Source organism: Hydra vulgaris, chromosome 10 (assembly GCF_038396675.1).
Source record: "Hydra vulgaris chromosome 10, alternate assembly HydraT2T_AEP".
NCBI classification, from domain to species: domain Eukaryota; kingdom Metazoa; phylum Cnidaria; class Hydrozoa; order Anthoathecata; family Hydridae; genus Hydra; species Hydra vulgaris.
The window spans coordinates 21,385,001-21,410,718 of NC_088929.1; the positions used below are offsets into that span (position 1 = coordinate 21,385,001).

Sequence of the window (25,718 nt, forward strand, 5' to 3'; positions counted from 1 at the left end):
TTTATTTTTTATTTTTTTTCTAGATTTGAATTAAAAGAAAAAAAAGGAAAATAGTACTTTAAAAAAAGTTGTTTTCCGTTTTAAAATTTTTTAACCTACTTGTTTTAATGTTGTTATAATAGTGTGAAACCCCATTTTTGGTTAACAGATTGTTGCTTGTTAATTAGTTTATAATTTTTTTAAATTTGTATGTTAATTTTATTTTATGTTTAAATTTAAATTTTATTAAAATATTTTTATATAATAGACAATTTAATCTAAGTGTTATTGGTTGGAAAAGCTTCTGTTTTTTAAAATTTGATAATATTTTCTTATTTCAGTGCTAAATAGTTATCTTTTACATGGTTTTTAAAATATTCTGAAATCTGTGAAAGCAATCCAAGTATATACTTTAAAATGAATATACTTTAAAAGATACCTCATTTTGAAGAATAATTTTTTGCACAATCAAAGATGAAAGACAGATTATCTGAGCTGCGAGCAGTAAGCCATTTTTTTAAATATTAGATTGTTATATATATATATATATATATATATATATATATATATATATATATATATATATATATATATATATATATATATATATATATATATATATATATAAAACAATCTAATAGCAATCTATAACAATCGAATAAAAGTGGTCAGGAAATAGAGAGGATAAAGAAACAATTTGTACAAATTTTTAAAAATAACAATCTTCTTATCTCTATTAAATGTAATTTGAAAGTAGTTAACTATCTCGATTTAGCGCTAAACCTAAACGATGGTTCTTTTCAGCCATATCGCAAACCAGATAATATACTGAATTATATGCATATTAGTGCTAACCATCTACCGAGTGTAATTAAAAGTATTCCTAAGACTATTGAATTAAGATTATCAGCAGCATCATCAAGTGAATTGATTTTTAAAGAAAGTATTCCTCCTTATCAAGAAGCCTTGAAAAAATTGGGTTATAATTGCGAACTTGCATACCATCCAAGTATAAAATCAACAATCGCCAGCCATAAACACAAGATAATTTGGTATAATCCTCCTTTCAGTGCAAATGTTGTTACAAAAAAGGTAAATGTTTTTTGAACCTCATCGTCCTCCACTTTCCAGTTAACCACAGACTTCGTAAAATATTTAATAGAAACACAATCAAAATAAGTTATTCCTGCATGCCAAACATAAAATCTATTATTAACTCTCACAACAAAAGCATTTTACATAAGGAGGCAAAAACTAATGAAATGAAATGTAACTGCATTGAAAAAACCAAATGTCCCATGAACAACCATTGCCTTTCCAACAACATTGTTTATCAGGCCACAATCTATTCAAATAATCCGGAATATAAAGAAAAAGTGTATTTTGGAATTAGCGAAACACCTTTTAAAGTTCGGTATGCAAACCACTTAAAATCTTTTAATGCAGTTAGGTACAAGAATGATACAGAGCTATCAAAAGAAGTATGGAAATTAAAAGAAAATAACTTTACACCTTTTGTCAGATGGAGGATTGTTAAAAATGCAAACCATATAACCCATATCAAGAGTTTGTAACCTTTGTTTGAACGAGAAGTTCCAAATTTTGATGTGTAAAGGAGAAAACCTACTAAATACAAGAAGCGAAGTAATCTCGAAGTGCAGGCACAAAAATAAGTTCCTTATCTCCTCTTTTGATACCGAAGATTGATCCTGGTTGGTTTACGTCACGTTTATGTCACGTTATACTAAATTTACATATGCATTAAAATTTTGTTTCCATGGAGTCATTAGAACTCACGCCACCGTAATTCTAATTGTAATTTAACGTTTAATTTTTAATTTTGTAATATATGGCTGATGATTGTTGTTAGGCATGAAACTTAAATTTCCATAACAAAAGTTTTTTCTTTATCGTTTTTAATTATAATTATAATTATAAATCGCTCTGTTTTGAAATTTATATATAACCAAAATAAATTTCCTAAATATTGAGCACTTTTAAATGAACAAGAGTTTTGTATTATTTTAATACAACACTAAATCAAACGATATGTATATATATATATATATATATATATATATATATATATATATATATATATATATATATATATATATATATATATATTTAATCCAAACCTGTATTATATATATATATATATATATATATATATATATATATATATATATATATATATATATATATATATATATATATATATATATATATATATATATATATATATATATATATATATATAATACAGGCTTGGACAGGAATGGTGTGCGATCAAGCGCTATTACTGACCACACAAATGATTTTATTTTTTGACAACTTGACCATGACTGTTAAGATGTTCAGATGATTTTTAAACATTTTAGAAATGCGCTGAAAAAAGAAATGCCAGCTGAACTTAAAATAGCAAGAAAATTTAAAAAAATCATAAATGAAAAAAGAAAACAATTCCTTACAAAAAAGAAAATATATGAGCACTAAAATAAAACTCATAAAATGCAAACTCGAGGAAAAGATTTCTTTTTATTACGTTTTTAATTGCATTCAAATTAAATTACTTTAAAACTTATGTTTTGAAATGTTTTATTATAGTTACACAAAACCCTTTCACAAATTACTTCTAAAGCTTGTTTAATGAATGAACAAATTTTTTTTATTTTATTAAAAAGTGTTATATATATTTTTTAAACTGTATAAATCTTTTTTTTTAAAAATTGCAAAAAAACAAACAAAAAAACTGTAGTCTATTTAAAACAGTAGTCTATTTAAAACATTAGTCTATTTAAAACAGTAATTTGTATTCATTTCATGCTCTGATTAGTTAGTCAAGTTAAAAACATAGTTTTAAACAATTCTTTATAAAAATATAAACAAAAAATAAATTGATTAATTAAATCATTCCATTGCAACAGAAAATTTAGTTTAATTTTTTCATAATTTAAAGTAACTTTAAAAATTATCTTTCAATATTTTAATATATTTTTTTTATATTGGCATTTATTTTTCATGATAAATTTTTATTTATCAAATTATTTTTCTATATTTTATCTATAGAAACTTGGAAAAATAGTTTCAAACATTTAAATTCATCATCAATTATACATGTCTACATAAAGCAAAATTAGATATAACATAATTTGTTCATTTACACAAAATGTGTTTATTTAAACAATCATTATAGTTAATTTTTTATATTATTTCATGTGCGCGGAGCAATTGCTCCCGCTTCATCACATAGCCTGAGATACATATATAGTATTTATATATATATATATATATATATACATATATATATATATATAATATAAATTTATATACATATATATATATACACACATATATATATATATATATATATATATATATATATATATATATATATATATATATATATATATATATATATATATATATATATATATTTTGGCAGTTATACCTGTGTTGTTGTCGCGTGAAGTGCTGTTTGTGTATTGCTCACTTTTTAAAGTTTTCAAAGATTTTTTTATTGTTTTGTTATTGGGTTCTATTTATGTGTCTATTTTTTACAGTTAAACATGATTAAATCAATATTTTTACATATAATTTGACTTGTATAACGGTTTACTAGAATCACGTGTTTTGTTCAATATGGGAAAGGCAAAAGATGTTTCACCCTCAAAAAAAAGAGAAGTTGGAGCATTATTGAAGAATACTTCTTATTCTCAAAGGTGTATAGCATCAATGACAAAGGTTTCAGTGGCAACAGTCAACCGAATAAAAAAAAATCTGGACAAAAATGCTGATTATACTCCTCAACGAACAGGACATTGTGGTAGAAAACGGCTAACAACGCCAAGAGACGATAGAAAAATACGAGATATTTGCCTAGAAAATAGGAATAAGCCTAGGTGAATACTAACCACTTCAATACAAGATGCTGGAATACCAGTATCTCCAATGACAGTTCGTTGCCGACTCAAAGAACAAGGATTTAGATGCTGTCGACCTGCTAAAAAGCCTAAGCTCACTCTAGCAATGCAACAAAAACGCCTTGCTTGGACTAAAAGTCATCGGCATTTGACCGTCGATGACTGGAAAAATGTAAGTACTTCATTTATAATTGTACACATTCCATTTAGAGATTTGCCTACATTAAAACTTTGACTTATAAGTTTTTTTGATGTTGTTTAGGTATGTTTCTCGGATGAATCGACAATCCAGATATTGATGAACAAATCACAGTTTGTGCGTAGACGAGCTGGAGAAAAATTCCACAAAGACTGCATCTTAGAACGTGTAAAGCATCCTCTAAGTATAATGGTATGGTCTATCATTAGTGGACATGGAACAGGGCGCTTATATATCGTTGAGGGAATTATGCGCCAGGACCAATACATAAAAGTTCTTGACACAAGATTGGTACCACAGTTGAAGGAATGGTTCCCAAAGAACCAAAAATTTACATTTATGCATGATTCTGCCCCATGCCATAAAGCAAAGAAGGTTACAGAGTACCTAAAAGCAAAGAAAATTCCAGTGCTACCATGGCCTGGAAACTCACCAGATTTAAACCCTATTGAAAATCTGTGGGAGATCATGAAAAGGGAAATTTCTTCTGAAATGATCACCAACAAAATACAATTAATTGAAAAGATGATCAAAGTCTGGCACAATAACATAGATATTCAAAATAATGCAATAAAATGCATAGAAAGTATGCCAAGACATGTAGAAGCGGTAATAAGTGCCAAGGGAGGGGTAACAAAATACTAAAATAAATCACCAATATGTAATCTTTTGCTTGTACAATAGTGGAATTATTTAAAAAAAAATATAAATAAGTATGTTTTTTGTAATAAATATAGACCGCAACACTCAAAAGTTACGAAAAAATAGTCTGCAACCTTTTTATTTCTATAATAAATAACCTTTAACACATAATTTTCAAAAAAAAAGACAGTGTTTCTAATAATATGAGCACCCACTGTATATATATATATGTATATATATATATATATATATATATATATATATATATATATATATATATATATATATATATAATATAAATTTATATATATATATATATACATATATATATATATATATATATATATATATATATATATATATATATATATATATATATATATATATATATATATATATATATATATATATATATATATATATATATATTGTTATGCAATATGTTGTAAAAAAATGAAAACTAGTTTTTTCAAAAAGTTTAATAAGTTCACTTGAGAGTAAAGAAACAAATCAAAACAAAAAACTGTGAACAAAATAAACACACACACACACAAAATGAAGCGCATACAAATAGCTCTAAGCGAAAACAAAAATTGCAATGTAACTTTGGAAAACTATAATCTTAACTTTACTTACTTAAATCTTTTTTAATGGTTTGTTGTTCTTCCTCTTGGAATTATAGTGCTTGTCAAAATTTTTATATTTGACAACATTTTTATGCACAAAGAAGAAAAATGAATAAATTGTTATGTTAATACATAGAAGTACTATCAATAATGTTTATAAAATGACATTATATTGTGTAACAGTATTTTTATAATGAAAATATTATATTTTAATACTTTCATGTATTTGTTTAAATAACTGAGTTATTGAATAAATACAAAAATTAATTAAAAGAAAACGTTAAGATAAAATAGAAATTTTTTTTTAGATGCTTGTTTTTCTGCCTTTTTATGGCTAAAAAAACAAATACTGTTCCTGAATGAAGAAGGCACAAAATAAAAATTCAGTTGAAATATCATAAATTATCATCAAAAAATAATAATTTAAATTTCTAGAATTTTCTAGTCTGGTGGCCCCCTAAGCCTGTCAACTTTTTAGTTGTCAAAGTTTAGTATTAATTTATTACATAGAACACATTTAAGGGGTGGCAGCAGACAGTTTCAAAAAAAGTTGTTTTTAGAATCACCCTAGTATATATATATATATATATATATATATATATATATATATATATATATATATATATTGTAATGACAAGTAAATAACATATACAAAAACAAAAACTTTGCTGCTTTTACTATTCCCATCTTGTTTCTTAACTTTTAAACTATAAGGTTTAAACTATATATGTATATATATATATATATATATATATATATATATATATATATATATATATATATATATATATATATATATATATATATATATATATATTTATATATATATATATATATAAATTATATCAGTGTATTCTACAAATAAAGTGCTCAATGTTTTTAAAGAACAGAGCAATAATAAATTAGTAAAAACACTTATCTAACTTTTATCTTCTACAGCATGTTTCGCCATCAGTAGGCTCATCAGGAACCTGATGAGCCTACTGATGGCAAAACATGCTGTAGAAGATAAAAGTTAGATAAGATATTTTACTAATTTATATATATATATATATATATATATATATATATATATATATATATATATATATATATATATATATATATATATATATATATATATATATATATATATATATATATATATATATATATATGTTTCAGCCCTCAGTATAAGGAAAAATCAGTTGAACAATATATTGCTGACTTTAAACTGTTAGAGGTCAGCAAAAAAAGTTTGGCACAATGGTTTTACCATAAAGCATACACACCTATCCAAAAATGGTCCCAACCTCAATTTTGAGGACCAAAAAAACGACCTATTGGACATTAATCTGCAAGGTCTCTTGTATCACCAGATGTAAAAAGTAAAATCTAATCTCTATAGCCTAAGGAGAAAAACACATTTAAAGTTTTATAGCTCTTTGCGCTACTGATTGCACTTGGAGCTCCGTTGTAAATCTATTTTGTTTTTTTTTCACTTTTGGGTTATGGAGTTTTTAAAAAATATCAAAAACTCTTTACATATATGTGTTGGCTATAACCTGACAAAAAATCAGCTCTTTAACACTTATGGTTTGTGTACAGGGACCTAAAGTATAGAGTATAGCACTAAAACCTCTTCAAAAAGAGACAACGGATGCTTAACGTTTTTATTATAACCTTATTATTGACTATGGAAGTTTCAAAATTTAGTAGAATGAAGCCTTGGCATGTATCTTTTAGGCAAAAAAAAATAGGAGCAAGATATCTTTTATCTGTGAAAAGATATAGCTCTTAAAGTAGAAACCTTGCCTTTAAAAAAGCGACCAAAATGTAGCAGTTTTTTGTGGTTTTTATGTCTTTTAAAGATTCAAAGTTACATTAAATAACTAATCTAGTAACAATATGAGGTGACTAGTGGATATGGGATTCTATGGTTGTTAGACATCACATCTGTGTGTACTTTGTCTGCAAAAAGAGTGCTTTTTTTGACCTTGTTTGTACAAAAGTAGGAGCAAAAAACACATAGAGAAATTTTTTTCTAGTTGTTCTGAATTTAAAACGCATAAAAACCTCTTTTTGTTTTAGTAGTTAAACCCACAGGTTTGCTTTGTTGTTTTTTCTAAACATTATTGACCAAATATTGGAATTACTTACAATAATAACAACTTCTTTTATTTAAATAGGAAATATATCTTAACTTAATTGGGTTTTAATACGATATCAAACAGAAGAAAACCCCATATAACCTTAATCTCCCATTGAAAAAACACATACACACAGACATGAAATGATTTCCTTAAAAAAAGATTACTTTATGGTGTTGTTGTGTATTTATTACTTTTTCTTCAAATTGCTGTTGATATTTTTTCATTTAGTACTTGCAAAATAAGTTATATACTTCTGAAAAATTTTTGATAAACCTAATAAATATAGTTTTTAATATAAACAAAAATTTCAGACAAGAGTATTTATTATCAACAAATTTTGTCTCAAGTATTTCTAGGATAAAATTCTAGAAATCACTGTTTAACTGTTAAAAAAAAAGAATTATTTAAATAATCCAATTCAAAGATGCTTGCTGTTATAGTCAATAACACAATTCAGTAACTGGCTTCCATAACTAGGGTGACCAGGGTTTCTTTTGTACCTTGCCCATTGAGCACTGAAGATTGAATGCAAGGTTTCTGTTGATTGCTCACTAAAAATGCCCAATGCCGAACCCTTTAGAGCAATTAATTCAGGAACATGGTAGAACACTGCATGGGCTTTTGGAGTGACTGAAACTGAGAGTTGAAGATATGAGTTCTTAAAGTCTTTGATATGTTGAACATATGCAGTATTTAATGTCCTTCCAAAACAGGAGCTAACAACACTCTTAAAATGTTGGAATGTTTTTACAAAACCAAGCATGTGTTCTGCTTTTTCGCTTTCAACAATTCTTTGCAAAACATCTATGTTCTTCAAAAGCTTTTGACAATCATTTCCAACAAACTCTCCACCATGATAAGGTTGCAGTTTCAATTTGAGAAGTAATGACCAATCTTTGCCTTTAGGCCATATCTTTTGCATTGATTTATAAAGATGATTTACAATTCCAAGGAGAAGATGAAGTTCCATTGGGGGAATAAACTCAATAACTTGTTTGACATCTTCTTGGTCAAACAATGGATTATGAACAACATTATGAAAATCTTTTGCGCACATTTTTCCATTCGTTTTTTCAATGAATGCTTTGTATTGCATCTTAATGAATCTGAAGTTTCTTGGAGTTCCCTGTTCTTTGAGGTCATCAGATTTAACATCACACCAACCGCAAGGGTGTTTGCTTGAGTGAGACTGAATGCCACAAATGATATTGGCTAACTTCATGTCACATGCAATAATGAAAGGCACATCAATTTTCCCAATTAAACTTAAAATTTTTTTTACATTTTCATAAGTTTCTGAAACATTTTCAGCAACAGCAACAAGTAGCTGACGCTTGGCACTTGTTTCTTTCCCATGTTTTTCAGTCAGTAAGCTTTTGTCATTTGAGGCTGAAGTTTTTGTGACATTTCGACATCCAACATTGGAGATAACACTCAAGCTGAACTTTAGAAAAGATCCTCCACCATCAATACCTAGTTTGATGAGAGGCGATGAAGTGATTGCTCTAACACTGAGAATTGAGTTATAAAAATCTCCTAAACTCTTGCAATGAACAACATCCACCAAATCTTCAGTTTTTGTTGATGGCTTTGTAAGTGAGATTTTAGAAACTTTGAATAAACCTTTAACTTTTTGACCAGCCATTGTAAAATTTTCCCTAAATTTTGTTTCAACAATTTTTGAATTTGTAGTCTTGTTTAATGTTACAGCCAGTTCTTGCATCTTTTTATTTGAAAGACCAGTATTGATTTGAACTTGAACCATGTCCAAAGTAGTTAGAGAAGTTCTTGATATGCACTGATCTTTGGAGGTACCTGGAGTAATAGTTAATGCTTTACCACTTTCTCTGCTCAACCTAATTGTGCCCTGTGGAGAGAATACCTTTTGAGTTATTACAGAGGACACAAATTTTTCAGCAGTTCTTAAATCAGTTGCTATCATTTTCTTTAAGTTCTCATACTTGGTGGTTTGTGAACAAAGATGTGTTATTCCTCTTTTGACTACACTGAGACAGTTTGAGCATAGTTTATCAAAGCTACTTGATGTTTTTTTCAAATCTTGATTGGTTAAAAAAGTGAGCTTTGTAGAATGTTCTTTTAGTTTGCCAACTTGGCAAATTAAACAATTACAAGAATCCAATCTTCTGGTCTTTGGTCTAATAATCACTTTGTTATAGTCATGAGGCTTGGGAAGAGGCAAGTTTCTATCACCCTTGCCATGCTTTTGTACCATCGCTCTGCAGGAATTGCATATGCCCAATGGAACTCTATCATCCTTAAAGTCAATAGAATTTCCAGAAAAAATATCTAGTATCCTTTCCTTGATGAAATCATTAATATGTCTGTCACATTTTGAAAAACAAAAAAAGCATACAGATTGCCGACAATCATGATGAGTTTTTCTTTTATATGGCATTTCAATGGTTAAAAAACTGATCTTTGAAAAATAATTTCAGTACAAGCTTGTGTTGATAAAAAGTCTTTTTAGTTGTATAGGTTTTAATTACTTTGAAGTTGCGGCTTTTGTAATTACTTAAAAGTAATTACTTTGAAGTTTTGGCTTTTGATTTTTAAATAAAAGAAACAAACTTGGTCAGAGCAATAAAAGATAGGAGGTCTAGGAGATACTTCAAAACAAAAAAAAAGCACAATGTTACTAGATTAGTTATTTAATGTAACTTTGAATCTTTAAAAGACATAAAAACCACAAAAAACTGCTGCATTTTGGACGCTTTTTCAAAGGCAAGGTTTCTACTTTAAGAGCTATATCTTTTCACAGATAAAAGATATCTTGCTCCTATTTTTTTTTGCCTAAAAGATACATGCCAAGGCTTCATTCTACTAAATTTTGAAACTTCCATAGTCAATAATAAGGTTATAATAAAAACGTTAAGCATCCGTTGTTGCTTTTTGAAGAGTTTTTAGTGCTATACTCTATACTTTAGGTCCCTGTACACAAACCATAAGTGTTAAAGAGCTGATTTTTTTGTCAGGTTATAGCCAACACATATATGTAAAGAGTTTTTGATATTTTTTAAAAACTCCATAACCCAAAAGTGAAAAAAAAACAAAATAGATTTACAACGGAGCTCCAAGTGCAATCAGTAGCGCAAAGAGCTATAAAACTTTAAATGTGTTTTTTTCCTTAGGCTATAGAGATTAGATTTTACTTTTTACATCTGGTGATACAAGAGACCTTGTAGATTAATGTCCAATAGGTCGTTTTTTTGGTCCTCAAAATTGAGGTTGGGACCATTTTTGGATAGGTGTGCATAGAAACAAGGTTAGCAACTTTTTGTCGACCTTTGACACTTTAAGGTCAGGAGTTAGATTGGCAATGCTGAATGTTGACCCTAGTTCCAAAGGTTGATTTAAAGTCATGTTTCCGACCACAAATATAGAATTTACAAAATTTGTTATTTACATAATTTTGTAATTAAAATATTTCTATACGTAATGCATAGCGAAGACCATTGTAAAGTTTTATCTAGCGAGAAATTCTATTAAAAATATACTGGACACATGACTTTTTTCTGTATATATTTTTTTACTTAAACCAAGTTAAGAAACAAGATTGGAGTAGTAAAAGCGGCAAATCTTGTTTTTTTAAAGATTAAATAATGATGGATTGATGAATTATATCAGTAGTACTAAAAAATGATGTATGTATATATATATATATATATATATATATATATATATATATATATATATATATATATATATATATATATATATATATATATATATATAACGGGTGATGCGGAAGTTATCGGACAAAATAAAAACGTCAATAACTCATTTATAAATAAAAAAACATACTAATAATATATTTTTTTTAAATAAAGCATTTGTCTTTTAATAAAAATATTTTATTTTTTACATGAAAAAACACCACCATCTGCAATTGATCTCAATTTTGCTCTGGCGCCTTTCATATGCAACTGTAAAAAGTTTAAATCAATTTCTTGTAGTTTTAGTTTAATGCGATCAATCAAACTTGCTCTGTTGAAGCTTGCCAATCTCCCTCGTAAACCTTCTGTGCCAAATGTCCCCAAAAATTTTCAATTGGTTGTGCTTGAGACACATTTGGGGGATTGGATTCTTTATCAACATAATAGACATATTGGTCCATCCAATTTAGAGAATCTTTAGAATAATGAGAACTTGCTAAATCTGGCCAAAATAAATAGTTAAAGTCTCCATGATACTTGTAAGTAAATGAAAAAAGTCGTTTTTCTAAACATTCATTAATATAGATTAATGAATTGATTGCTACAGCCTTGGAAGTGCGAAACAATGGCTCGGACATACCACGGTCAGATATGGCTATTCACATTAATAATTTTTTTGGAAATTTCTCTTTTCCTATAAAACGAACACTTTCTGGGCATGTCTTTTTGTTGTTTGTATAGTATCCAGAATTTCCAGGCATGTTGTCCCCTGCGAAACAAAAGTATTTTTCGTCATCGATGACTAGAAGCGATTTAGTGTTATAGAGTTGGTTACCTAGTTTCCTGTTTCTTTTCTTTGCCTTTATTTGTTGTTCTATAGTGTATTTTGGAGTCTTTTCACATTTTCTATATTTAATATTCATTTTTTTTGAACTGACGACCAATTGTCGATTGATTTACACCAAATTTAATACCTACTTTTCTCTGACTGACCCCTTTTCGATTGTTGACAAGTCTCGTTAATTCGGCTTTCTTTTCTCTAGTCCAGGATGTCGGACGACCAGGGTGCTTTCTATCAGAAAACGATTGAACAGTTTCAAGTCTTTTTAGGTTATCATATATTGTACTTCGATCAAATCCTTTCTTTTCAAAATGATTTACAATATTTTTTTTTATTATTAGGTTTATTTACAAAAAACATTTTTAGTCGCTTTTGAAAAGATTCTCGTTCAGCTGCATTTAACCTCATTTTATATAATTGTGTTTCAAATAATAAATTTTATATTTTATAGAACGTATATATATAAATATATATATATATATATATAAATATATATATAAATATATATATAAATATATATATATATATATATATGTATATATATATATATATATATATATATATATATATATATATATATATATATATATATATATATATCAACCCTCGGAATCAGGAAAAATGAGGTTGGCAATAATTTAGAGATTTCAATCTTTTAGAGATCAGCATCGAGTTGGCAAAAAAAAATTAGTGCAAAGGTCTTACCATAAAACATAGAAATAAGGTCTGCTATTTATTGCCAACCTCAAACACTGACCCTAGTTGCGAGCCTAAACCAAATACTGACCCTAATTGCAAAGGTTTATATTTATATATATATATATATATATATATATATATATATATATATATATATATATATATATATATATATATATATATATATATTCAAATGAATTGCTTACTTCTTTTTTTAATTGAAAAAGTTGATGAAACATGACATTATGAAAAAAAACGAGTTTAAGCCAAAAATTTTTATTCTTTTTTCCTGAAAAATATTTTTTTATCAATCCTACTTTTTTTTTTATTATTTACCTCCCCAAGGCCAAGAGGGCCACTACAGTTGAGGAGGCTACTTTTTGTGGTTACAACCCTCTCTCAACTCTATAACTCCGAAACACGAATCTCGACGATCAAGGCCGGTGCGTGGAGGAACGAGTTAAGCGCAGTGCTACCAGGGACTTGAAACATTTTTAAATAAACACACACAAAATGAAGCGCATACAAATATGTACAATTCAATATGTATATAAAAATATGTAATACAAAAATATGTACAAAACTAGAATATGTTTGTAGAATATAATCAGTCTGCTTTCTAACGTTATTAAATTGTTCAGAAAATGCTATCAATTCTTCTTGGAAAACCTTAAAATAACAATAATCGGTGTTTATCATAACTCTGACCAAAATATTATAATCAGTCAGTCAATATATTATATACAATCAAAATATCAGCTTAAAAAACCTTTATAAATGTTTAAATACTTGATGTAACCAAATAAATGTCAACAAAAAAGTTTTGATTTTTTCTTTTAAACTTAAAATGCATTTACAACTTTTTTATAACATTTTGTTACATCTTCTTGAACATCAAAGTTAAAAAGTTAAAAAGATTTTGCCAAAAATATTGATACTGAAACATCAGCAAATAAGATATGCTGTAATCTACATTGGGGTTCTTGCCTGACATGCTACCCTGCTTAGGAAGTAGCCCATGTTGGGATAGCATGCCATCATGAAACTACAAAAAAGTATGATGACTAAAAAATAGTGATGTACTGATGGCAAAAGCCAATTGTGGATAGGTGTTAATGTATTTATTTAAGGGTATTATAATAATATTAGGGATGTAAAATGCATTTTTAATGTGTACCTTTACATCAGCAGTGACTCCGCCTACTAGCCTATGCCATTGATAACCAGCAACCAATTAATCAGCTTAACTATTGGCCGATTAATTGGCTGATGGCATCTGTTGATTAATCTGCATTGACCAATGCATCGGCATGGCTTATAAGCCAAAACCAAACTGGTGCATTAACATATGTGCAAATTGCGTTAACATATTACCTTTATATACATACATTAAACTCTATCATTAGCCTCAATTGGCCTTTGCCATTGATACATCACTACTAAAAAAGTCCATTATGGTGGAAATGCATATTCAAACTTTTTCCAAATTTTTTATATTAAAGTATTTACAGAATTAAAATGATTTTATTAACTCTAGAACTTACTAAACTGAAGTTTTTTTTTATTTTCATAAGTTTTTTTCAACATAAGTTGATTAACAAAATATTTGGGAATTAGTTTTAATGTCAGGTACAACATGTAAAGTTGAATGCTTAATTCTCTTTTTTAATAAAAGGTTTTAAATTGAATCATGCATTCATATTAAAATTTATGTTTGGCTTTATCAGAAAATGTTTCATTAATTTTTTTACAGTTGCAGCAAGATCTTCCTCCTGAATATGAAGAAACAAAACTGGATATGGAAGAACCTCAAAAAGAGTTTATGGATGATTTCTTTAAAAAAGTAAAGTTTTATCATAGTTTAAAATCTTTCAACTATTTCTAAGTAGTTGCAAACCTTTGACCATATTTATATTTAACTAGTCTGTTTTATTGGTTACTTAGTATTGCTATTTTTAATTTTGTTGATTAAATGTATCCATGTAGTTCATTAGTATTGTTTTTTATATTCCAAAAATTTTTTTAACCCATTTTTGAGTTTTGTAGATGCCATATTCTTTTGAATTTAAAAACGTATTTTAGTGTAATTTGTTCTGATACTCTGCATTATGTTTGCTTTCTTGCATAATAATGGTAATTATAAATAATCAATTTACATTTATTTTTCCAGCATTATCTATTATAATTAAAATACACTTTATTTAACATTACATTAAAATAAATTACATTTAAAATAGTATGTGTTTATCTAGCATACATGTTTTAGTTTGTTATTTGTTTTATATATTTTTGTAATGATAAATTATGTTGTTTTTTTGTTTTTTTTAATTGGTAGACAAATGATATACAAAAGAATATACGTAGCATTCAAGAGAATGTTCAAGAATTAAAAAAAAAGCATAGCGCAATCTTATCTGCTCCCCAACCAGAAGAGAGGGTTAAAGAAGAAATGGAGCAATTAATGGCAGAAATACAACAGAACGCTAATAGAATTAAAATCTTAAAAGTAAATTATTGTTAATAATAAAAGTAATTTTTTTTTGTTATTCATTTTTATGTTAGCTATATTTTTTTTTTATTTTTTTTTTTTTAAGAAGTTAGAGGTTGGGATATATATATATATATATATATATATATATATATATATATATATATATATATATATATATATATTTATATATATCAATGATTAAATAATTTATAAACTTTTCACAAGAAAAGACTTGATGTAATATATTTTTTTATAGTTTTCTTGTACTTTTATATCAATGTAAGAGTTCTTGAATTTGCTAATGTTTTGTAGTTTGATGCCAAATCAAGAAGTCACATCAACATTTATGAACACCCAAGTTTAATTGTAAGAAAAATTCTTTAAAAATCCCAACCTCTAACTTCTTATAAAAAGAATAAAAACAAAATATAGCTAACATAAAAACGAATAACAAAAAAAAATTATATATATATATATATATATATATATATATATATATATATATATATATATATATGTACAAAGTTAAATTTCTACAATAATACTTTTAATTTTAATAGTCATAAAAATAGTCATTAAACAGCAATCATATAAAACATATATATATATATATATATATATATATATATATATATATATATATATATATATATATATATATATATATATATATATATATATATATATATATGTATATATATATATATATATATATATATATATATATATATATATATATATATATATATATATATATATATATATATATATATAATAATGTGTGACTTTCAACATATTTATCTACGTGACAAGTAAGGCGTACAATTATTATTCACCAACATTTCAATTAAACACCTGAAGCATGTTCTTTGAGCTTGTTATGAGATGTGCCCACCATAGTATATTAGCAACTTCTTATCTGGCACTTATCTTCTGGAGTGGTTTAAGATTTATTCTTGATTTATCATTATAATAAACTGTTGTTGTGTTTTTTTTTTTTTAAAAAAAATAAACAAAACACCACTTTTTGTGAGTGGGAAAGATTTAAAGAAAGGTAAAAAATTAGAGGATATGAACAAATATTTTTATTTAACTTGGAAATTTTTTTTATTCTATGTAGTATTCATCATTACTTCTTTTCAGCAGTTGATAATAAGTTGAGTAAGCATTAGATATAAGATAAAAATGATCAATGGCAAAAACATGATGAAATATTATACATTTTCACAAAAACCAACAGAAAAGTATTTTTAACACATGTTGTCGCACAATAACTCAAGACTGTTTAATAGATACTATTAAAAGTTGAATTATAGTTAGTCTTAATTCTCTATCTTAAAAAATGAAACTTTGCATCATATCACATTGCGTTTTTTTGATATTGATTCTAAGTACTTTGGAATTGCAATAGTTTTTAGTAGAATAATTTTGCTTTTGTGATAATCATTTTTGCAATATTAGTGTTGCGATCATCTCACCCTTATTTGTAGGTAAAATTAAAGTATAATAACTCAAATAAAAAAAAGTATAATATATATTAGTTGTTCTAATAAAACAACCATATAATAATATACTAAAATAGAATTCAATAAATATGGTATTAAACTGTTTGTTTTAGTAACTTTCAAGATAACAATGTGTTGCTTAAATAATGAAATGTAAGAAAGTGCATGTATTGTTTTTCTGCCCTTTTTTTTTGTAGTTTTAAAAGAGAAAAAAAAATTAAAAAAATTAAAGGTAATTGCAAATTTGCAAATTTTACTCAACCCAATAATGATTGAACAAAATGGGAGAAAGTTTAAACAGGAGAAACTAATCATGAAACTGAAAAAATATGGAGAATAATGAAAGAAATCAAAACAAAAGCCGAATCACTTTATTCTTTTGTAATCTAGACTGCAATTTTTTACAAAAAACACTCAAAATTTAGAAAAACAAGTAGTAATTTATAAATCAGTACCTACATTTCCAATGTTTATTCACACTATACAGGTTAAACAGCATGTCTATTCATATTTTAGTATTTACAATGAAATCCTTTATTTTTGAGAATATTTTCAATACGTCCTGGCATCGATTCACACAGTTTCTTGCAATAGTCCGGCGTAATCTCCTGCACCCACACGCGTTTAATCCAGTTGATGAGGTCATCTTCAGAACTTGGGCTATGTGCAGCAATCTTCTGCTTCATTACAGTCCAAACCCAGTTTCAATAATATTGAGATCTGGACTGTTGCCTGGCCAAGGTTCCAGTAGCGGGATTTTTCAGAACGCAGCCAGTCCTTAACAGCCTTGGTACCATGACAAGATGCACCATCATGCTGGAAATGAGTGATGCCATGTATTGGTACAAATGGTGGCAGCTTATCCTTCAGTATACTCAAGTAAACAGCACCATTGATCGTTGTATTTTTAGGCATAATCCGAATGCTGGCACGACCGCTACCAGAGACTGCTCCCCAAACCATAACTTTTGGAGCCTGTTTGACTGTTAGTATAGCGTACTTTGGATTATGCCTCTGATTTGGTGGGCGTCTGACATTTCTACAAAATGAGTAGAATTGCGTAAATGTTGTCTCATCTGAAAACATCACTTGTTTCCACTGGGCTGGTGTCCACTGCCTGTACTTCTGACAAAATACTATGCGATCGCAAATATTCTTTGGTGAAAGCTTCGGCTTCCGTGCTGGTCGGTAAGATTTCAAGCCTGCATCAAATAATCGTCTGCGTATTGTCCGACTGTATGGTTTCTTGGATGGTGATCCAGGCAGTTTGCCTCTAATGGCACTTAAGGATGCTCTTGGTGATTTTTTTGCTGCCTTTATTATAGCATTATCCATACGGTTGCTTGTAACCTTCGGGCGCCCAGCGCGTGAACGGGACTTAAAACTTTTCAGCTCTTGATTTTTCTTTACAGTAGCTACAACAGTGGAATGTGAAATACCGAGCTTTTTGGCTATCTGTCTTATAGAAATCTCTTTGTACAAAATAACAACCTGAGCTTGCTTTTCAGATGTCAGTTTTTTACCGCGTACCATTTTAACTTGTACTGCTTCAAATAAGGTCTTCGTAATATAAAATGTTCCAAAATATTTCAGTTATATCTGAAAATAAACATGTAAACATCAATTTTAGACTCTAATTGACAATTAGCACAAATTGGTACAAAATTGTAACACTAAAGTAGCCCAAAAGCAATTCAGAGTAGAATACATTAAAAAATATGCGAAAATTGCAGTGGTCGCAAACTTTTGTCCATGACTGTATATATATATATATATATATATATATATATATATATATATATATATATATATATATATATATATATATATATATATATATATATATATATATAGAGAGAGAGAGAGAGTAAAGTAAAGCATAGTATATATTAAACTGCAAGGAGATCTTCTGGAGTAGAGCATGAATGAATACAAGCCCCGCTATTCTCAATGTATGCAAGTAATTGCATTGTACTTTTTATGTAATAGTTAAGTTGTTTTATCTAAAAACCTATTATAATGGATTCTAAAAAGATTTGCCAAAGTTTGTAGAAAACATCATTAAGAAGGTTGTTCCAAGGATTTACTACTTTATCAGTGAAAAAGTTGTGAGGTATTTTTCAATTATCAGTTTTTTCTTGGCGTAAGCGTTTATGCTGACTGTACTTGGGTTCTGCTGTCAATGGTTCAACATGCCAGTTTACTCTATTAATTATATTTTCAATTTTAAAATATTGAATGCAATCAAAACGCGTTCTTCAGGCTGTTAAAGTTCTAGATTAAAAAGGTGCAAGGATTCTTTATAGTGGAATTGTTTTAGACTGTGAGCTATTTTTTTATCTTTTTTCTGAATACGTTTTACTGCTGATTTTGAATAATTACTAAACGCAGGAGTTGCAAATTCTCAATACAGTCAGATATAAACTGTGTATAATTTCTTCCATAGTTTGCTGTCTCTTCTGAAAAAGGAATTTTTTATCAATCCTAAAATGTTATTAGCTTTAGATGCATTTTCGGAAGCATGTGTAAATTGTTATATATTCCATTCAGGAAAGTTATTATTTTTTCTATAATTGGCTTTTCTATTATTTTGCACAGTACTGATTTTAGCCAAATTGGCCTGTAATTTGCAGCCTCAAGAGTGCTACTATTTTTGAACAATAGAGTTATGTTGATGGGAAACATTCTTGGTCAAGCAACTTTTGGTACACTATTTTAGTGGTAGTACTCAGTTGCCCTCATATTTATTGAGAGGGCAGGAACATATTTTGTCCATTCCTGCTTGTTTGTTTACATAAAGCTTTGGTATATAAATGGTCTATAATTATTATTTGCAGGCAGTAGCATTATGACTCAAATATTCTTGAATCTTATAGAACTTTAAAGAATTTTCTAGATTGTTCTGGATGTTTTTAGGAATCTCTGAAATATTCGAAGAATATGGAAATTAATAAGATACAGACTGTCAGGGTGTTAGCCAGGAAAAACAATTTATACAGCGTTTTAGCGAAATTGGGAATTTAGGTGCCGCCAAAAAAAAAAAAAGGTCATTACATTCTGACATTTAAAAAAGTAGATACAATTTTTTAGAAACAATTAGGTTTCAATTAAAATTTTCTATTTTTGCTGGGTTATTCATAGGAATATTTTTCTATTATATTTTTCAGGAATATTTTTATATTTTATAAATGTTTAATTCTAATTATTCAACTTGTTTCATTTTGAGCGTTATTCGTCAGTTTTTATTTTTAAATCGCTTATCTCCTTTGTTTAATATTGTAGAGAGAAAACAAGAACAAAGACAATTGTTTGCAATTTGTTTTATGAATGAATTAATAAATTTATTCATTGAAACTTTATCTATTTTAATTGCGTACATCGCTTTTAAATACAGTTGTAAAAGGTTTAAACGATTAGTTACATATATTGTCTTCTGTTATTTTTATTTTCATTTTTAAATTATAAATGTAAAAAAAATGCTAAATAGTATTTAATTTTTAACAAAACATTTTTGACGATTTTCAAGATCCTCTTGTAACTTTTTAACTTGCTAAAACAATTTTTTTAATTAACGGCTGTCGATAAAAAACACTATACGTTATACGTAGGAATGCCAGAAATTTACGGCTTTTACGAAGGAAAACACTAAAAAAAAATTATTACAGGTTTTTAAAATCTGTAAAATTTTAATTTTCGTAAAATCCAGACGTTGGCAACCCTAATTATATGGAAAGATTTTGAATGTTTCAGTTTTTAAATACTTTAGCATTTTAAAACTAAAAATTTTAAAGTACTTAAAAAAATTTTCTTAACTTTCTTACATAGGTAATCGTATTATTGTTCATCATATTTTATATTACAATTTTTATCATAGATACATTCAAAACTTAAAAACTTATTAAATCGATAGCTGTTAAATGAAAGTTAAATTAAAGTTTCCGAAATTTTAATAACTTTTAATTGAAAAACTTGGTTGGCTCGCCAATTTCCGTCAAATATAATGCTACTTTAATTTAAATACTCGGTGTAGTTAAGGCGATTTACAAATTATTCGAACTTATTTATTTGAAATTAGCATGATTTTATAAGCGTATTATGTCCAAACAAAAGCTTTAGATGTTATATGTTTTTTCGCTTCAGGTTTTTTTAATATTTAAAGAAACCTTTCTCTTTTTTATATAATTTTCTAATCCTTTTTACTACCCATAATAATGAATTTAAAGAATAGCATTTCGGAGTCTTTAGATCACTTTCGTTCATCGGCGTTAACTAAATTTAGTTAAAAATCTTTTGAAAAAGTGCCTTAATTTTCTATAGATTCTAATTGTTTCTGACCTATATTAGCTTTATATAGTTGTCAAAATACAATATTTTTATCAATTTTTACAAAAACTACAAGAATTCCGACCAAAAAAGAACTTGCAATTAAGAACAAGCGCCAATAAACGATCGTAACAAATCAAATTTTTAATTTTTGAATTTCATTTTACCTAAAAATCGTGTTAAGAATTAAGAACAAGCGCCAATAAACGATCGTAACAAATCAAATTTTTAATTTTTGAAGTTCATTTTACCTAAAAATTGTGTTTATTTAAAATCTTATTTGAATTTGGACAAGCGATTAGGATTTTAAAAAGATTTAAAAAAAAAAAAAGAATCTACAGTCTGGGTTTTTTCGCTTCAAACATTTATATTTTATGATAACGCAAAATTTATCATTTTATTTTTTTCGTCTTTTCATGATTCACAGACCTGATCATTTAGCGGAAATATGTCGTAGTCAACAAAATATCATAAAGACGCTATAGTATTTTAAAATGAGGGCATCAAATAAATTTAATCGGCACATTTAAATATCTCGTAAATTAGGTATTTAAGTAAAAAAATATATTTAAATACAAAAACTAATTTTTTTTTTTTCAATTTACAGATATACATTAAATATCTACGAAAATTTTGTATTGGTAAATTTAAAAAAAAAAATAATTTTTGTAATTATTGTAAATATTGTTAATAATTAATAATATTATAATATTATTTAATTAACTTCGTTTATGTTTTACGCAAATATATTTGGTTTTTTTGTTGTTATTTTCGGTTTACTTTACCAGCTAACTTATTTTAACGAAATTATTAATAAATCTTTAAATATAAAAACGTTATTAACTTATTTTAAATTATAATATTTATTAATATGCAAATTTTATTTGTAACTTTTCTAACTTAAGATAAACAGCAAGAATGTAAATAAAGATTTTTTGAATAATAAAAATAAATTAATAAAATAATTTATTAAACATATTGAACAATTTTAACTAGAGAATAACTGACGTCAATTAAAAATTAAAAATAATTTTTTTTTCAACTTTTGAATGAATGATCTTGCTTGTTAATGATGACATGTTTTTTCACATTAAAAAATTGATCTTAATTCTTACTTCATTAACTTAATTCATTTCCTTGTCGTGCTAATTGCATACTAATTGTGTTTTTTACTCGTCTAGCGCAACACTTTAAATCTGAAACTGATTTAATTTTTTTTTACCACGATCTTAAGAACCTTTAAGAATTTTAAACCAAGTGGGAAATCGCGTTATACGCGGTGCCATCAGGCTGGCTAACACCCTGACTGTTTAAGCCAGCCCTCGGAATTAAGAAAGATAAGGTCAGCAATAATTTCCCAACCTTAATCTATGTAAAGTCGGCATCAGGTTGGCAGAAAAAGTGTAAAACAAAGGTTTGATCATAAAGCATAGAAATGAGGTCGGCGATTTTAAGCCGACCTCAAACACTTCTAGCTTGACAGTTAGGTCGGCATTGCCGAATGCTGACCCTAATTCCGAGGGTTGTTAAGCTGTCTAATTGAGCAATACTAATAACTACATATGAATCTGTATTTGCCAGATGGCAGTCAAATAATGTAAAAGTACAGTAGGACTTATATTTATTATTATTATTGCCTTTCAGAAAAATATATATTCAAATTTTATCTTCAATCATGATGTTCTATAAGAAAAGTGCTTCCACTAATGAAAGAAACAAGATGATCTGGATAAAGAATCTTGTACTATTTTATGAGTGACATAGTATAAAAAGAACTGTTCCACTAGAAGAACAATGACTAGAAGATAACAGCAGGATACAATTCAAAGTCCAAATCGTTTGTTGCTATCTGTTCCTGGGAGATCCATCAAAGGAAGACAAGAACACATTATGCAAATTGAGAAAGAAGTAGCAAGTTTATGGCAAAATAAAATAAACACACTTAGCAATTTGAGTTGTACTGGCAAAATTGGATCAATTATTGAAGACCTATGATGAATGTGTAAAACAAAGAAAATACAATCCATCGAATAAAGTTTTTGAAATCACAAAAATATGGTGAATGGCTCTGCAGTGAGGACAAAAGATTGTATAATCTTCTGATTGAAAGCAAAGAGCAAGTTGGGTATATTACTGGAAAGGTTGCTAGTTCAAAAACTATCCACCCATCTAAAAGTAGGAAAATGTCCTTGAATCCTACTTTAACAATAAAATTGGTAACAGCAACAACGTCAACTTCCAAATCTGAGTCTGAGGCAGAATATCAAATGTCTCAAGACTCAACTAGCAACCATTTGTTGGCAGTTATCTCAAGATAAGATTGACATCCAGACATCTACACAGTCTTGTATATTTAGATCATCCATTAAAGAAGTTGTTAAACTTTTAGAAATCGATAACACTACATTCAGAAAGCTTGTCACTGCACTTTGAATGTAAATGTATTAGTCGACAAGAATATCAAGTGTTAGTATTAAAGAATAAACAAAGGGAAGTTAAGTTACAAGCACTTGATCTACCTGTCTGTAAAGCAGGTACTATTGTTAAAGGGATAACAGCTAATATTGATGAATACAATTTATGGAATTGTTAAGATAATTGTAGCGGACAGTGAAAGGAATGGGATTGTCAGTCAGTAAAAAGGTTTTACTGAAAAGAAAGTGGAAAAACCGCACTTTATTGATTGTCAACATCATGTTCTTGACCGAGTCTTTCACATAGTTATGAATGAAGAACTTGGAGGAAACATGTCGCCCAATATTGAATATCCGTTTATCCTGGAACTTGTTAGGAAATGCGAGCAACTCAAGAAGGATTACAAGAATGCTAAGAATTGATTTCTGAAACAGCAGGATGGCGTGATGGTATGAAATTTCTATTTTAGATTTCGGGTATTCCACATTTTGAAAAATCTGGAGTATTTCCTAAAGTAAAGTTTCAGAAAATAACTAAATTAAATAATGCAAGATGGACAATACTGGCTCTTTTGGCATTTGCTCTTCTAGCAGAGAGAAGAGACTCACTACATTTGTAGATCAATCTCTTAGAGATAGGCAAACCATTGGTTTATTGACTAAATGTACAATGCAGAGGATTATTGGAAGCCTTGTAGCAGCTTGCACAGTCATGAAAAAGCATTAAACTCAGTGAAAAAGTTTTGGAATTTGGAACCATCGAGACTGGAATTTCCTAGAACAAATCAGTGTCCAGAAAGAGCAATCAAGTGTCTTTAGTATCTTTTTGACATCTGTAAAAAGAAGATGATGCTCCGGCTTTTTTTTTGTCTAACAAAGCATATAAATTGTATATTACACCTTAATAAAGCTGAATACTTTACAACATATTTTTGATATATATATAGTAGCTTTTCGTGCTTGAAGAATTTTTATTTAAGTTTTTAATTTTATATTACTTATAATTTAGAGTATTTTGATGTAACAATAAATTGTTAAATGCTTAAAAGCTACATAATAACTCTCCAAGTAAAAAAATTAGAGTTAAAAAAAACAATCATAAAATTGTTGGATATTTTATTCATACGCTATATGTTAAATTCGAATTTTTGGTTTAATAAAAAGTTTTAAATAAAAAGTTCTTTCTCTCAAAATTTCTAAAAATTTATTTTATATGAAAAATAAATGAGTTTTGGAAATGTTAGCAACCTTAAAAGTAATTTTAAATGGAAAAAACAAATGAATTTTGGAAATGTAAGCAACCTTAAAAGTTATTTTAAATGAAAAACAAATGAATTTTGTAAATGTAAGCAACCTTAAAAGTTATTTTAAATGAAAAACAAATGAATTTTGTAAATGTAAGCAACCTTAAAAGTTATTTTAAATGAAAAACAAATGAATTTTGTAAATGTAAGCAACCTTAAAAGTTATTTTAAATGAAAAACAAATGAATTTTGTAAATGTAAGCAACCTTAAAAGTTATTTTAAATGAAAAACAAATGAATTTTGTAAATGTAAGCAACCTTAAAAGTTATTTTAAATGAAAAACAAATGAATTTTGTAAATGTAAGCAACCTTAATAGTTTTTTTAAATAAAAAAAAAAGGAATTTTTGAAAGATAAGCAACTCTTAAAGTTATTCTATTGAAATACACACATCAAAAGTATAGGTAGATTAAAGTTTAAAATTACAATTCTTTTAAAGGCTTTTATTTAATTTTTACAAAATAAAAGCCTAAGAATTTAAATATAAAGTTTTTTAAATAAAAAAAGTTTGTTTAAATTAAATTGTAAAGTTTGTTTAAATTAAATTGTATACTTGAAATTGGAAAATCGACTGTTGTGGTTATAAGTAAAAGAAATAAGGACAACAATTGAATGTCTCAAAGGTCAGGAATGCCACGAATTTCATCTGAAAGAGAAGATGAAATTTAATTTGCGTCTAAAAAATTGATCCATTCAAGTATGCTGTTTTACTAAACGTTAAAATGAAAAAAATTTCAATGTAGTTTTGTCACAGCCAAGCGCTGTTTGATGTCTGCAAACCAATATGGAAATGTCTGATAATGGTATCAAAGAAATACAACACCTTTTATTTCTATAAAGAATCGAAAAGCACACATGAAGTTTGCTGATGAGCACCTATGTGAATACCATAATCGATAAGTTTCTAGTCAAAAACATACAAGCAAATCTGGTTTATTCAAAGTTCTGAAGCAATAATATGAAAAA

At 27.2% G+C, this 25,718-nt stretch overlaps 1 protein-coding gene across 1 annotated transcript in view; it reads left to right on the top strand.

Annotated features, from left to right (window-relative positions):
• Positions 1–321: 321 nt before the first annotated feature.
• Positions 322–25,718, top strand: part of LOC136086213 (syntaxin-1A-like) — a 92,181-nt gene continuing 66,784 nt past the window's right edge. Inside the window, exons 1-4 of the mRNA XM_065808497.1 lie at positions 322–483; positions 14,469–14,558; positions 15,051–15,221; positions 23,424–23,568. Coding sequence (XP_065664569.1) covers positions 454–483; positions 14,469–14,558; positions 15,051–15,221; positions 23,424–23,568 — 436 coding nt within the window. The 5' untranslated portion in view covers positions 322–453. The remainder of the gene's footprint in view (positions 484–14,468; positions 14,559–15,050; positions 15,222–23,423; positions 23,569–25,718) is intronic.